This window comes from Geotrypetes seraphini, chromosome 9, assembly GCF_902459505.1.
Source record: "Geotrypetes seraphini chromosome 9, aGeoSer1.1, whole genome shotgun sequence".
NCBI lineage: Eukaryota > Metazoa > Chordata > Amphibia > Gymnophiona > Dermophiidae > Geotrypetes > Geotrypetes seraphini.
The window spans coordinates 151,201,414-151,218,660 of NC_047092.1; the positions used below are offsets into that span (position 1 = coordinate 151,201,414).

The 17,247-nt window shown below is 39.7% G+C and overlaps 1 protein-coding gene across 4 annotated transcripts in view; it reads right to left on the reverse strand.

The window, feature by feature from the left end:
- GK5 (glycerol kinase 5) overlaps positions 1-17,247 on the reverse strand; it is a 113,859-nt gene that overhangs the window by 85,690 nt on the left and 10,922 nt on the right. For 3 of the 4 annotated variants that reach the window (XM_033958159.1, XM_033958157.1, XM_033958158.1), the window contains exons 2-5: positions 9,083-9,176; positions 8,019-8,094; positions 7,234-7,327; positions 2,319-2,450 (exon numbers count right to left, since the gene is read on the reverse strand). In XM_033958159.1, the coding sequence (XP_033814050.1) occupies positions 2,319-2,450; positions 7,234-7,327; positions 8,019-8,094; positions 9,083-9,176 (396 nt within the window). The remainder of the gene's footprint in view (positions 1-2,318; positions 2,451-7,233; positions 7,328-8,018; positions 8,095-9,082; positions 9,177-17,247) is intronic. The other variant, XM_033958160.1, reaches the window with a different exon arrangement.

Below are 17,247 nucleotides of genomic sequence, written 5' to 3' on the forward strand. Positions count from 1 at the left end.
AAACCGCTGCATCCTTGAGGTTCAGCATTGGAGACCTCAATCGAGGAGTCAGTATCAAAGGAGGAAGAGATTGAGGCTTAGTTGAAGAAGGTCGTTCTTTAGAAGAACAACCATGCCTGGAAGTATGCCTCGATGAAGGCCTCGATCGTCGATGAGACCTATGCCTGGATGCAGATCTCAAAGATCGAGGAGACTTCGCCTCAGAGACAGAAGCAGCCAATGCTATCAAAGAATGGATAGGACTGGAGGCTGTAGATCGAAGCTCCGGAGGCTTGGTGGAGGAACCTCAATGCACTCCCAAAGACTCTGCTCCTTGTATAGAGTGTGAGGATTTCTGTCAAGGCACTTGCAAAGATTCTGCTCCTTGCTTTACGTGCTTGGATGCCAGACCAGACACTCGCAGAGACTCTGCTCCCTACAAAGAGGGTTGTAAGCTCCCGACTGAGATAAAGGAAGCAGCTTGACCTCGCGGGAGTCTGCTGAATGCCCAGGCTGGATGAGAGGAAGAATTTTCGGTCCCATATTAGTAAGGAACTGAATGAATTGCTTCTCCAACATGGTCTGGAAGGAAGCCGGCAAGGATGGATCCGTGTCTGAAACCGGACCACCTGCTCTTGCTGGAGGTTCCACCAAGGTAGTGTGATTGTGCTTCGACTTAGAAGTCTTAGGCACTTTAATCACTACCGGTGGAAGTGGCTGCTGAGCTATCTTACCTAAGGAAACAGGGGAAGATACAGCAGATGTCATCGAAGAGAGAGTCGCTGAAAACGACGAAGGTCTGATGAGGCTCGAGGTGGAAGCAGTCAAAGCAGGAGGGGCCTCGGTCGAGGGCGCCTTCGAAGTCGAGGGATCAAAGAAAGAATCCATCCTGAAGAACTTATCCACCAAAATACAATGACGGTTGAAGGCTCGAGGTTGAAACGTAGCACAGCGCAGGCACGACTTTGGTTGATGTTTCAGCCTAAGGCACCGATGGTGCGGGTCTGTAAGAGAAATCATACACTGGCACTTGCTACACCTCTTGAAGCCCGTAACAGGCCGGGACATAGAAGGAAAAATAGCTGCCACTAGATCGAAGCCCGCAGGCTGTGGCCGAACAGCCTGTCCCGGCAAACGGATGGAAGATGAAATTTTTTTTTTTTAAAAACTAAAAATGAAAGAAATAAAATAAGAACAGTGATTCAGGAGGAAAAAAATACAAACCGCGGTTCAGAGAAGACACGAAGTAACGAAGTTAACGCAGAGTCAAAGACGGACTTCTCGGCTCCGCAGAAAACTGAGAACTGAGGAGACGCGCCCTACCCTGGGCGGGAAGGCACTCACACATGCGCGGTGTGGCCGACTCAAAACTTCTGGTTTCTTCAAGCAAGTCTGCTTGTGAGGAGTCCACATCCGGGCTCCGTCGATTGACGTCACCCATATGTGAGAATAGGCTGCCTGCTTGTCCTTGGATAATGATATATATATATATATATATATATATATATATATATATTAAAAAAAAAAAAAAAAAAAATGTGTACAAGCCTTTGCAGAGTCTCCCAAACTGCTTTCCAACGAGTCTGACAGAGAGACTCCACAAAGGCAACCACCAAGGGACGAGCAAATTCCAGAGCATAACCTTCTTGAATAACCTCGAGCACCCACTGTTCTGAGGCACAAGGGCTAAAGGAGGGGAAAGGGAGGAGGGACCTGGTTGCACAGGTGCAACACCTCAGTCCAGCAGACAAAAACTCAACCTCAACCTCAGTCCAGCAGACAAAAACTAGTCAACAGAAAAGGTTTAGTAATATACTTAATACACACCAAAACAAAAAATAAATATCCCATGGAAAATAACCTAATCCATACTACACAGCTTACCACAGCTGCTATCTACCGAGACCGAGAACAAACTAGCTTTTAGGGACTACACAGGCCACTTATGAATTGAAGCTCAGTAGTTCTCAGTCTCCATCTGCTGGTAGGAGTGCATAATACCTCATCTGTGCCAGTTTAGAGAGGGGCGCTATAGAATAAGTGATTACCATACTTCAGAAATGAAATGCAATACAGAAAAATACTTACTTGAAAACAGCAGCATGTCAATCCAGCATTTTGAGCAAAAAGGTCTTAAAAAATGCAAAAAAACACAAGATCTTGGGAACTCTGCTCATGTAATTGTGAATGAAAGCCTATGGTGCTATTTGTTCCAGCTAGAGCAGACTCCAAATGGGCTAGAAGCCAAAAGAAAAAAAAAAACTCCCAATCTTTCTATTCCCCCAAACATAAACATTTTCATAACCAAGATTAAAGAAGAAAACTACAAAAGGTCTTACCTCACTCATATTTTGTAAAACCCATGCCAACCTCATTGAGACATGCTGTTCTGTGAAGGTTATTAAGCTTGCAACTAAAAATTGGTTTCTTCGAGTAAAGAAATGAAGAACCTTGCAGGAACCGTGAATTGCCTGCACCCAAAAGAACAAACAGATAACATTTGAAAAACCTATCCAACCTTTTTACCAAATAATGAAGATAAACATTCCACTAGTGTGACATAAGGAGCAGGAAACAAAGAAAATACTTGGCATTCAAGTTAATGCCAATCTAACTCCCATATCACATGCAAGATTTACTATCCTCTCTCATTCCCACCAACAACAGATCAATTATATGTATTCCATCACTTATCTTCAAAGTGCATTGACAGGAAAGTCTCAGAAGACTATGGGAGCTCATGGAAGTCATTTTCTATGAGTGATCTGCATGGGACAGGAGCATAGGAAGAATGCTCCTGCTCCGAAAACCCGCTAGACCACCAGGTAGGTCCGGGATGCCGTGGGGAAGGCGGGAGGGGAGGCGGGGGTGGGTCAGAGCCAGCCGAGAAGTTATTCACGTTTTTTCACACTTTGCGGTCCGGCTCTGCACCTAACCCCTGTAGATACGGAGGGAGAAGTGTAAAATCAGAACTGGCTCAGAGTAGTTGTCTTGACATGGAGCTATGTAGCTAGCTATATAGTCATCTTTTCCATAAAAACTTTGATGTGTTCAGCATATGCCAAGTAATGAATGGATTGAATTAGTTTCTCATGTATTATAGTAGTGTAATCCTCTCCATTTAGCACCATTTAAACAGACCCAATTATACACCTTCAAAATCTGGAAGGCCCAAGCTTTCTCTACCTCAAATTTCCATACGGGGTTCTTAGCTATATTTGGGGGGTTTTCCCTTCCCAAAAATATGCAAAGAGAAGCCTCTCCAGTTGTTTCAAATCCTTTAATATTTGCAAAAGAATTAGTTGTAAATGCCATACAATATAAACTATTGTTGTTTCAGTATTTCTACATATTAGAGATTTTAGACAGCTGGCTGGGTCTACTGTTACCTTGATAACTAAGTAGCAAAATAAAGCGTGCTACCTACTTTACTGAGATGGCCATTTCCTATACCACTCAAAGTTCCTCCTGAGCTGCCATAGCTTACAACATACTTAAATTCAATTTCAACCCTGATCTCTCTCCAAAATTTCCTAAAATTCCTCATCATTGCTGCTGGAGATAATTTGCGTTCAACAATATGCATTTCCAGATATTTGCAAATTTTAAATTCCTGTCATTTAATTTTTACTACAGTATCTATTTAGCAACCTGTACTTCCCAGAAAAAGGGATCTAGGGTTAGAACACTGTCGCAATCTTGTTGCATCCTCTGTTGAATTGAAAATTTTTCCATTATTTCATCATTAACCCATATTGCATCTTTTACTGATGCTTGAAATTTTCCTATAACCTATTTTTTTTCTAATACCATAAACACATAAATCTCAATAGTCCCTGTCAATACTAAAATAAAGAGCCAGTTTGTCTCCAATATAGTCTATAGGGGAGGGTTATTAGGGTGGGCAGACTAGATGGGCCGCGGCCCTTATCTGCCGTCTTTTTCTATGTTTCTATGTAAGATAAAAAAGAAAAAAGTAATTATGTTTTACCACGAACGATTTGACATTCTAGGGCAGGGGTGTCAAAGTCCCTACTCGAGGGCCGCAATCCAATCAAGTTTTCAGGATTTCCCCAATGAATATGCATAAGATCTATTAGCATACCATGAAAGCAGTGCATGCAAATAGATCTCGTGCATATTCACTGGGGAAATCCTAAAAACCCGACTGGATTGCAGCCCTCGAGGAGGGACTTTGACACCCCTGTTCTAAGGTCAGACTCATCAATACTTGCATCAGCCAGCACGTTGGCCAACAGCTTGGTTTCAATGGTGAGCTAAGGATATTCATCGATAGGTTTTATAGATCCTTGCCTGGTTTAAGGACCACCACATGCCAAGTATTTTCCCTGTCTGTCCCGGCAGACTAACAATCCAATGTACTGGGGGCAATGGAATTTTATAAATGCTGTTCCATCTAGTTGGAACAGCTTAAAGCTAGTTTTACACTTTTGGAGAATGACACAGGGAAACAGTTTGTCCCATCACTATGGGCTTTGTCCCCATCTCCACCCTGTCCCCCGTGGACTCTATCCCTGTCCCCCACCCTGCAGTAATCCACAGGTACCTGTCCCATTCTCTATCAAAGAGCTATTATCTGAGGTTAACACCACCAAATATTATAAAATTCTTATATGGCACTATGTAAGGTCAGAGACTGATAAAAGGGCCAGACGTATCACTGAATAATTTTTACACACATGGCCCCCACTGTTTAACCACCTACTCATACGTGCAAAGGCAGCCCCATAGCCCTGAGCATCCATGAAGGGCCACCTCTGGTTGCCCATATTAATGTATATTCATAAGATTTTGTTTTATTTTCAGATATTTTAATTTATTTTGAGATAAGTATCTTAGCAGTTGCTCTCCATGATACTTTGACAATCGAAAATGAGCATTTTTTAGGGTTTTAAAGCTGGTTTTAATCATGACAGTCATGTCTGATTTCATGATTTTAAAATATATATTTATGCTTTTGGTGACTTTTTTTGCATTGGATAGATTATGCTCTTCAAGATTCAGAACATTTTTTTTTAAATCAAGCATTTAAAAAAAAAAATTCTGGTCAATAATAGTTGCAATACTGGGTTTATTGGGATTTTAAATGATTCAATTTGGTGTAATAGCATATGGCCATATAGATTTACTTATTGTCCCTCCAAGATGATGCTTAAGGATATTATATATCATTTACAATGTTTTGAACTTACCAATGGTAACCATTTTTGTTCTGATGCTACAGGAATGTAATGAATTCCATGTGTTGTTGCTTTTTTGTTTGTCCCTATGCCTTAATAATGGTTTTTACAGTACGCTTAACAGTTTACTACACGTAGTAACAAGTAGTGGGGGGGGGGGGGGGGGGTTTAGCATTCTATCCTACTGCCATTAGGTCATGTGATCCTGCTAGGTTTCAAAGCAGGCCAATACACAGACAAGGTCAGAATGTCGCTGAATAGAGAATCGCCTGCTGCCTGGAGACTCTGGCTAGTGACTGATGTTCTCTTTTAGTATTTAGCTTTTGAAGCCCTCTTATATTCTAACCTATTTGATTACAGTAATCCTATTGGTGAAGTGCCTTTAAATACACCAACAGGGAACCAAGGCAGGAATATTACATCCCACACACTTTGAATGTTACATATAAAATTAAAAGTGAAATGTAGTATGTCAGTCAATGTATATTTTATTATTTGATGTCTCATTTTACCATATTATTTGTAAGTTAAAATTACATACAAACAATGGTAATTCCATTAACTGAATGATAATTTATAATTATGCCTTATGTTTCAAGGACATTTTGTTTTTACAAATAGATTTTGCTCCTGATGCAGCTCATGCAGGACAAAATATGGCCATGTTGAACATTATTTTAATTTCATCAAGCAATAATAAACTTTTTTTTTTTTTAATTTCTTTATTCATTTTTAAACTTACATCAAGTGTACAGTAAATAACAACCAAATATAATACATCACTTGAAAAATTTTCAATATCATACACCAAGAAGATTTAACCCCCACCCCCCTCCCAAATTCATATACAACTAATATATACCACATGAAAATAATATCTTACGACAATCATCTATATATTCTTAATGGAAAAACAAGAAATCCCCCCCCCCAAAATCCACATGTGTATTAAGATTGGGAAAAGTGTAACTTATTCATTACTATAATTTAATAAAGGTCCCCTCACATCCTTAAATTTATTATAATAACCTTTTTGAACAGCCAACGCTCTTTCCATTTTATACACATGACAAACTGAAGACCACCAAAAACAATAACTCAGTCTTCTACAGTCCTTCCAATTATGTGTTATTTGTTGGATGGCAACTCCTGTTAATATCAATAAAAGCTTGTTATTATTAGCAGATATTTGACATTTAGCTCTCATAGACATGCCAAATAAAATTGTGTCATATGACAATGCTACATGGTTCTCTAACAAACAATTTATTTGATCCCAAATAGACTCCCAAAAAGCCTTAATGAATGGACAATAAAACAATAAATGATCTAAAGTTCCAGCTTCAAGATGACAATGTTAACATCTATTAGACTTAGAGCAATCTATTTGACTTATAGCAAATAATAAACTTTTATTAATTATGACAGGAGTAGCCATACAACATATCACCAGTAATTGGAAAAGTTAAAGTAGACTTAACTATACCTTCTGGTGGAATTCGTTGTGCCACATTTACAAAATGGAAAGAACAATTACCATACAAAAAGGAAATTATAATAATTTTAAAAAGAGTTGGAGGCCATTGACAAATTATTGCAATGAATAAACACCATTTTCCACTGAAAGTACATTTATACATGGGGGAGGGGGGATGGTATAAAGTTCTAATAAAAGGTTTAATCAATGCATAAGAATATAATATTCATACATTATTTTTGATTACAATATTTGTGGGAAGGGAATAAATTTGTGTTTTTAAGAGGATAATAGAATAGAAATTCAAGTGATGTGTACAAGTTTTAATTGAGGTAATATTGTGTACTTGATGTAAGATGGAAAAATGAATAAAGAATTAAAAAAAAGAAAAAAGAACATTATTTTAATTTCATTTAATAAGATTGTCTTCTACTAGTTCCCTCCTTCTGGAGCTAGTGGACTGTTTGCCGTCTTGTTTTTTTCTGACATACATGGAACATCAGTACTATATTTCCCAGTTATCCATCTGTGTAAGCTTTCTAAGCAAAACAAGCAAAAAAAAAAAAAAAAAATTACCTTCAGCAGGAAAGAATCATTCCAGGATTTTACAACTTCTGTTGCCCTTAAGTCTTGCCAGCTTATAAAGTTATGAAAATGATTACCAGTTTTCCTGTAAGACAGAAATTTTAAAAAGATATATCTTTCTTTAGGAAGCTTTCAGTAGCCAGCATATTTTTTAAAGTTGTAAAATGAAAAGGAGGCATTATGTCATTCAAACAAAGGCATAACATTCCTAAAATGACTAGTCTACAAAGAACATTTTAAACTAAGAAACGTATTCCATGCAACTGCCACCAACATGTTTCAGTAAAGGCAATTCTGCTGAGGGGTAGTTGGACAGGTGGAGTTTCTGCTGCTCATGAATTGCCACTGGAGGAGAGAGAAACCTCTTCTGGTGCTTTGAAGTTACAACTTTGCTACCACTTCAGAAACTAAACTGAAGTCCAGTAATTCAGACTTCAAGCAGCACAGAAATATGCAAAGAAACAAAGGGAATTCTATGAGTGTCTGAGCAGCTTTGGAGCATTTAGCACTCCAGGCTGCGGTTAGAAACCTCTACCACGGCTTAGTAAAAAGGGGCCTAAATGAGATTAGCTATTTAATTGTTGTAGAATCAATGATTGTAATCTAAAATATACTTCCTTCACTGGGATTTTATCTTGAAACATATACAGATTTAAAAAATATAGGTAAAAAAATGAGCTTCATAAGTGGTTGTTAGATACAACACTATACTTCCATAACTATTAGATTTATCCACAGCAGTGGAGTGAAGTAAATACTAAGGGATAAACACTTACTTGTTCCATGTAATGAATGTTGCTCTTTGTGTTGAAATACCAAGACCAACAATTTGATTCATCTGTATTCCTGCAGCTAAAAGCAGAAGCATTATTGCAATGTCATAAAAGTTCATGGAATCATAAAATCTACCTTTTAAAAAAATGTTTAAGATTTCACACAATTCAGAGCTCTCTCAAATCATCAGCCTGGTCTGAGAATAAAACTTTAAGAGTGCCAAGTTTGGAGTCAATACAAGATTTAGCTCTGCATGATGTTCTCAGACAAAAAAATTCTTCAAAGAAGGAAAAGTGTATTCACATAGCAACATTTGTTAGAGTAAATGAAGAAAACAGATATTCCTACTAGGATTGGAACCATCCCCTAATTCCCAAAGAAACCCATCTCTTCAAGCTTTAAAAATAGAGATGCAGAGATTAGTCTCATAACAAGAAAACATGCTCCCTGAAAAGGTCCTCAGATGATTTCTCATATTTATATTATTATGCACATTCATGTAACAAGTCTCTAGGCACAGTGCATGGGTGAGAACAAAGAGCACCTGAATAAATTCATGTAAACCATTCTGAGCTCCCTTGGGAGAACGGTATAGAAAATAAAATAAAATAAAAAATACCATACTGAGTCAGGTCAAAAAGGTACATCGAACTCCGTCTGACAGTGTACAAACCAAGTTGCAAGTTCACAAAATTTCTGCTGGTGCCACACTTACACAACAGAAAACTCAAATTTGGACTTAAGCTACATTTTAAACCAGAAATACATATATTTTGGTCAAAAGTAATCACAATATTGTTTATTGCAAGCTTAAGGAATGATTGATTATACATCTGTAATTGACAGAGACAGGATCAAGAAGTTGTAAAAACTGTGTGGTTGGTTTTGCCAAGATCAGACTGTTATATTTCACTCTGACGGTTCTAAATATACCTCCTCTTTTATTCCAGGTCTTATATAACATATCCAAAAATGTTTAAACAGTATCGTTCTCTAAAAACAAGGGTTTTATTGGCCCAAACAAAATATATACCACAAGCATTTATGTGAAAATAGTATGGATTACCTTGTACTGCTTCTTTTATTACTAAAACAAACTGACTCCACAGAACATCAGGATCTATTTCAACCCAGCCATGATGTGGGTACAACGTTTCTACCTGTTTACAGAAACAAACCAAATATAAACTTAACACCTATTATCCATGAAGATAAGGAGGTACAAACAGTGTTACTTAAGAGTTGACATTGGAAATCAAAGTATTTCTCCTTTTGCAGTATTTTCAAAAAAGAAAAAAAAAATGAAGTGTATAGCGTAGTGCACCTGGAGGAGAACATGCAGTGCAGATAGCTAGTGTAGGAATGAAGTAGTATCGCATGACACCTAAGCAGATTAGGTAGTACATGAGAAAAATATCAAAACAATGACACCTCTAGGACTTACATAAATTGGGGGGGGAAAGCCATGTAAACATCATGCTATAACTTAGCACTATTTAAGTCTATAATTTTTTGAACACTTACAATATGGCTTTATAGAAACCCACTATTTTCAATGGCCCCCTTCAGATTAGTTTAAGTCACACTTGTAAATACCTGTACTAAAACCAATGTTTCATCATATAAAATTTAATCATCTATTATTCAATTATGAATCCCTTTCCCTCCCTTTATTTTGTTAGTTGCACACAATATAACAACTATTATTATAATTTATTTATATTTTTTGATAAAGAGAATAAACCTACCCCCCCTCCCCTCCTTTATCAAGTATCTTATTATGGGAAAAATTATATCAATCATTACAAAAATCTGTTAATGGTCCCCAAATCTTCTTAAACTTATCGATATATCCTTTTTGTGTTGCAAATGTACGCTCCATCTTATATATATGGCAAACTGAATTCCACCAAAAGTTGTAATTTAATCTGTCATAATTCTTCCAATTGTATGTTATTTGTTGAACTGCTACTCCATGTTAAATCGGAAAAACCAATGTTTCAGCATTTTACACCAGTTCTACTGAATTACACCGACTCCCTTTGAGGTAACCTTTATCCAGAAATCACTAGTATGAGGGAGTGCTGAAAAGTTCTCGGCCCAACCAACTTCCTAAATTCTGAGTGTTATTTATTTATTTATTCAATTTTCTATACCGCTCTCCCATGTGCGCTCGGAACAGTTTACATGAATTTATTCAGGTACTCAAGCATTTCCCCCTGTCTGTCCCAGCGGGCTCACAATCTATCTATTGTACCTGGGGCAATGGGGAAATTAAGTGACTTGCCCAGGGTCACAAGGAGCAGCGTGGGTTTGAACTCACAACCTCAGGGTGCTGAGGCTGTAGCTTTTAACCACTGCGCCACACTCTCCCACTGTAACTGAAGAGAGTGTTATTTTGCAAACTGCCAATTTGCAGAATCATGATGCTATGTTTTAACATTGTTTCAGATCATTGATTGAACCATGTCAACGAAAAGTGTGACATTTTTTAAGTGTGGAACTCCAAGCTGTCATGAAGTTCCTATTCCTACAGAAGAAAACTCCAAAGGAAATCATTGAGTGACAAACGCCCATCATACTCCACAGTAAAGAAGTGATGTACAAACTTGGAGATCAAGACCGAAGATGCAGCAAGGTCTGGGAGGCCTCAAACTGTGTCAACTCCTGAAACTGTTGCCCATGAGCTGATTTTGGCAGATCGGCAAATATTGATTAAAACAGTAGCTGAGACACTACAGATATCCAGGGAATGTGTTGGGTGTATAATCCACGAGCAGCTGGGTATGCAGAAGTTGTCAGCCAAATGGGTGCCCAAATGTTTGAATGCTGATGAGAACCAATGTCGAGTGAACACTTCCGAGTTGATTTTGCACTATTTTCAGTGAGCTAGTGCCACCCTTTTGGAATGACTAGGTTTTTGATGAAACACGGTTACACCACTATGATCCTGAGACAAAAAACAACAGTCCATGCAAAGGCGGCACTCAAGTTCTTCAAGGCCAAGGAAGTTCAAGACCAAGAAGTCATCAGGAAAGGTCATAGCCACAATCAGGAAGGTGTTGTAATGACCATCTTCCAAGGGGCCAGACAGTTAATGCAGAATCCTACTGTAACCTGCAATGCCATTTAAAGGAGGCATTGAAAGAAAAGAAAAAAAAAAAAAAGAGAGAAGAACGCTGTGGAAAGGAGCTCTCTTCACACAGTAATATCAGCACAAATAGGTTTGCTACAAATTTGATGACAGATACTGCAATGTTTAAAACACATGCAGTTTCTTAAAGAAAGGAGGCACCATTCAAATCCGGGTTGATATTGCTATGCTCAGTAAAGGTGGATACAATATACAATTAGGGGCTAGTCTTATTGTTCTCTACCAGGTGGTGGTTGGGTTTGTTTGTTTTATTGCTGTTCTTTGTTTTAATTTTTAATGTGGGTTTTAAAAAAAATATTATTTTTCTTTAAGTTGGTTGATTTTTGTCCCCCACCCCAATACCCCAATTACAAATGATGAATGTTAGCTATTTAGAACAAGTGGATGTACTGTTTATAACGTTTTCAAACAAAATTTCCATTTCAAAACTAGTAGAGTTTCTATGACCACCCTAAAAGCTACCATAACACTTTTCCTCAGAATTGTAGTCTCATCGATCCTCCCAGTTAGAGGCAAGCGAAGAGCCAGAGATGAACGTATCCTGAGGACGAACGAGTGGCTACAGGGATGGTGCCGGGATATGAACTTCGGATTCCTAAACCATGGGGAAGCGCTACAAGGACTTCAGGGACCAGACGGACTCCATCTGACCAGTAGGGGTAAGAACGTCTTCGGACACCGACTAGCCCGCCTGCTTCACAGGGCTTTAAACTAGGTAAGTCGGGGGAGGGTACCCATTCACATATTAGTGCAGAAAGGAATTATCCTGATGAGGTGAGTCGAAACTCCACTTCCATGTCCAACGTAAGTACCCACATTTCAAACAGTTCTTTAGGAGTCACACCGACTCGGGTAGGATACGCCTCACAGGGACTTAGCAAACACAAGATATGGAGGGCCATGTATGTCAATGCACACAGTTTAGGTAACAAAATTCTAGAACTGGAGGCTGAAATAAGGAATGCCGACCTAGATGTGGTCAATAGAACAAAAATAAAGTCACTGCTAGTTCATCAATACACTTAAGAAACTTATTTTTTATTTAGAACTCTGCTCAGAGACATGAAGGCTGAAAACTTGGCCTCACCTACCAATCATTGCAGTGTTCAAAAAGGATTTTTACTTTAAATTAAAAATCCTTTTTGAACACTGCAATGATTGGTAGGTGAGGCCAAGTTTTCAGCCTTCATGTCTCTGAGCAGAGTTCTAAATAAAAAATAAGTTTCTTAAGTGTATTGATGAACTAGCAGTGACTATTTTTGTTCTATTGACCTCTTCAGTCACTTGACAGTAATTTTGATTTGAATGAGTTACCCCTGCATATCTTTTTTGACCTAGATGTGGTGGCAATATCTGAAACCTGGTTCACGGACTCACATGTGTGGGATATGGCTATACCGGGCTACAATCTACTTCGTCAGGACAGAGAGGGGGGGGTTAGGAGGGGGGGGGGGTTAGCTCTATACATTAAAGAGGATATCAAAACCACCAGGATCACAGATGTCAAGTACACCGGGGAGTCCCTCTGGGTAAACCTGGCAAGAGGCAGAGAAAAATGCCTGTATCTAGGTGTGGTATACAAACCCCCAAGACAACTGGAAGACATGGACGCAGAATTAATTGAAGACATAGAGAATATCACTCTACGAGGAGAAGCTGTACTGCTAGGGGACTTCAGTATGCCTGATGCAGACTGGAACTCATTTTCAGCGACAACCAGCGGTAGCAGGAGGCTCTTAACCTCCATAAAGGGAGCATGTCTCAAACAAATGGTAACGGAGCCCACTAGGGCCCAGGCGATCCTCGACCTGGTACTCACCAACGGGGAAAGCGTCTCACAGGTCTCAGTAGGAGATACGCTAGCCTCCAGCGACCACAACATAGTATGGTTCAACCTTAAAAAAGGCTTCCCTAGATCAAACACGAAAACAAAGGTACTCAATTTCCGGGGCACAGACTTTGCACGCATGGGAGATTTTGTCCATCGGACGCTGCAGGACCAAGCAGAGACCGATGATGTAGAAGCTAAGTGGTTAACACTGAAATCAACCATACATGAAGCAACTAGCCGCTTCATAAAATCAGTACATAAACGACAAAGAAACAATAAACCCCAATGGTTCACCGCGGAGATCTCGCACCTCATTAAGGAGAAGAAAAAAGCGTTTCTCTCCTACAAGTGCAGGGAGAAAAGAGAGGCAAAAGGTAGAATATAGGATCAGGTCTACAGCGGTCAAAATGGCAGTTAGGGAGGTAAAACTTCGAGTGGAAGAAATTCTGGCAAAAAACATTAAAAAGGGGGACAAATCCTTCTTCAGGTATATTAGTGACAGAAAAAGGAACACAGGCGGGATAGTACGCCTTAGAAGACCGGACGGAAGTTACGTGGAAGCAGATTCCGATAAAGCCAAACTACTGAATGAATACTTCTGCTCAGTCTTCACCTGTGAGGCACCGGGACACGATCCGCAGTTGAAGGCAACACAAAGCACAGAAGACCCGTTTCAGAATTTTGAGTTCACACCAGGTGAAGTTTACAGTGAACTGGCAAGACTCAAGATGAACAAAGCCATGGGACCAGACAATTTGCACCCAAGAGTGCTCAGAGAATTGAGCGATGTCCTGGCGAAACCGTTGGCTGAGCTATTCAATCTCTCCCTAAGTAAGGGGAAAGTTCCCCTGGACTGGAAATTAGCTAATGTCGTTCCTCTGCATAAAAAGGGTTGCAGGGCAGAGGCTGCGAATTATAGACCGGTGAGTCTCACATCAATACTGTGCAAACTTCCAATCCAATCTCATCAGCTTCTTTGACTGGGTAACAAGAAAGTTGGACTTGGGAGAGTCTTTGGACGTCGTGTACCTGGACTTCAGTAAAGCTTTTGAATCGATGGGGTTAGGAGAGACACTAACAGCATGGGTCAATGATTGGCTGAGTGGCAGACTTCAGAGGGTGGTGGTTAATGGTACCCTCTCTAAAACATCGGAGGTGACCAGTGGAGTACCGCAGGGCTCGGTCCTGGGTCCACTCCTTTTCAACATATTCATAGGGGATCTGACTCAAGGGCTTCAAGGTAAAATAACACTATTCGCCGATGACGCCAAACTATGTAATATAGTAAGTGAATGCAGTTTACAGAATTATATGGTGCAGGACCTGCTTACATTGGAAAGTTGGTCCTCAACCTGGCAGCTAGGCTTCAATGCTAAGAAATGTAAGGTCATGCACCTCGGAAGCGGAAATCCATGCAGGACGTACTTCTTGAACGGAGAAACTTTAACTAGGACTTCAGCAGAACGAGATTTAGGAGTAATCATCACTGCAGACATGAAAACTGCCAATCAAGTGGAGAAGGCTTCATCTAAGGCAAGGCAGATATTGGGTTGTCTCAATAGAAGTTTCATCAGCCGAAAGCCTGAAGTCATAATGCCGTTGTACAGGGCCATGGTGAGACCTCATCTGGAGTACTTTGTGCAATTCTGGAGGCCACATTACAATAAAGATGTGCGCAGAATTGAATCGGTTCAGCAGACGGCCACCAGGATGATCTCGGGACTCAAGGGTCTCTTGTACGAAGAGAGACTGAACAAATTGCAGCTCTACACTCTTGAGGAACGTAGGAAGAGGGGAGACATGATCGAAACATTTAAGTACCTCACGGGACGTGTCGAAGTGGAAGATGATATTTTCGAATATAACAAGCCAAGGGTTCTAAATACAAAGCAAAAAGTAGAGGGGATAGTGGACAACCCTGTCTACTCCCTCTAAAAATATTAAAGAAATCTGTATAAAACCCATTAATATTAATACAAGCTCTGGGCTCCGAATAAAAATTCTGTATCCACCTCTCAAACATTCCCCCTATTCCCATCCGTTCCATGACTGCCCACAAAAATTCCCAACTTACTTGATCAAATGCCTTTTCAGCGTCAATGGACAGTAAAACCAGTTTACTATGATGTTGCTGTGCCTCCCAAATCAAATGCAATGTTCGACGAATATTATCTCCCACTTGACGCCTCTGGATAAATCAGAGAGCTGAGTGAAGTTCTGGCTGAACCACTATCCGTGCTCTTCAATCTTTCCTTGCGCACGGGAAAAGTACCCCTAGACTGGAAAACAGCTAACGTAATTCCACTCCACAAAAAGGGTTGCAGAACAGAGACAGAAAATTACAGACCGGTGAGTCTTACATCCATAGTGTGCAAACTCATGGAAACACTGATCAAACAGAAACTTGACAAAATTCTAGACGAAGAAAATTTACGTGATCCACACCAACATGGATTTACCAGGGGAAGGTCCTGCCAATCTAATCTGATTGACTTCTTTGACTGGGTGACCAGTCATCTGGATGCCGGGGAGTCCCTGGATGTGATATATTTGGACTTCAGCAAAGCTTTTGATAGCGTCCCAAACCACAGGCTGTTGAACAAACTAAAATCGATGGGATTAGGGGATACATTCACTGAATGGGTAAGGGATTGGCTAGATGGTAGGCTTCAAAGGGTGATGGCAAACGGTACCCCCTCCAAAACGTCAGCAGTGATGAGTGGAGTACCTCAGGGCTCCGTCTTAGGGCCGATTCTATTCAATTTATTCATAGGCGATTTGACCCAAGGGCTTAGAGGAAAAGTATCACTGTTTGCCGACGACGCCAAACTATGCAACACAGTAGGCAAAAGCAGTGTGCCTGACTTTGACACAGGACCTACGGCAGCTGGAACAGTGGTCATCAACTTGGCAGTTAGGCTTCAATGCTAAAAAATGTAAAGTAATGCACCTAGGCAAAAAAAATCCACACAGAACTTACACACTAAATGGTGAAACCTTGTCCAGGACCACGGTGGAACGTGATTTAGGAGTGATCATTAGCAATGATATGAAGGCTGCCAATCATGTGGAAAAGGCTTCGTCCAAGGCAAGACAAATGATTGGCTGCATCCGTAGGGGTTTTGTCAGCAGAAAACCTGAAGTCATAATGCCACATCAGTGTTCCCTCTAAGCGGGCGGGTGTTGTGAGCAAACTTTTTTCACTGTGAGCTAAAAATATCGGGCGCCAGCAAGTTATGAGCCAAATAAATATGTTGTCAAAGTTGCTGATACATGAGGACGAGGTATTCAAAGGAATTTTAGGCCTACACGCTAAATTAAATAACGTTAAATAATATTTTTAAGAACACAGAAATTGTAGGGATGAAATGATATCTTAATAAATGTTTTACAACAAATGTAGTTATGTCTGTTACATCCATATGTGTAAACTGTAAATTAAAAACAGTCCAGAAGACAATACGTTTGATGCTTTCAATTTCTAGACCAGTGTTTTTCAACCTTTTTTGGGCAAAGGCACACTTGTTTCATGAAAAAAATCACGAGGCACACCACCATTAGAAAATGTTAAAAAATTTAACTCTCTGCCTATATTGACTATATATAAAGTAATTCTCTTGAATAGGAATCAAATAAACACAAAGAAAGTATTTTATAATTACTTTATTATGAAATAAAAATTATAAAATACTTTATTCAGTGCGAAACCTGGGCCTGTTTGGCTGAACACAAAGCTGATATTCTGGCTGGAATGGAAGAAAGACACACACGTAGCTCTTCGTCAACAGCTCTCAGTCTCTCTCTGTATTTGGTTTTTATAGCATACAAAAATAGACAAATATACCCTCCATCCTTTTTATTAAACCACAATAGCAGTTTTTAGCGCAGGGAGCTGCGCTGAATGCCCAGCACTGCTCTTGACGCTCATAGGCTCCCTGCGCTAAAAACCACTATTGCGGTTTAGTAAAAGGGGACCATATTGTAAAATATAGACAGCAGATATAAATTCAGAACTGTGCATAGTAAGTGAAGGGAAGTTTTCATCTCTGGGAATTTACCCAGTTAACTAAAGTTATTTGGGCAAATTCCTTTGAAAACTGTGGTAATACTGCCTCCACTTTGCTAAATTTAAAATAAAATCATTTTTCCTACCTTGTCTGGCGATTTCTGGTTGCACTTTCTTCTTCTGACTGTGCATCCAATCTTTCTTCCCTTCTATCAGCCTGTATGCTTTCTCTCCTCCACA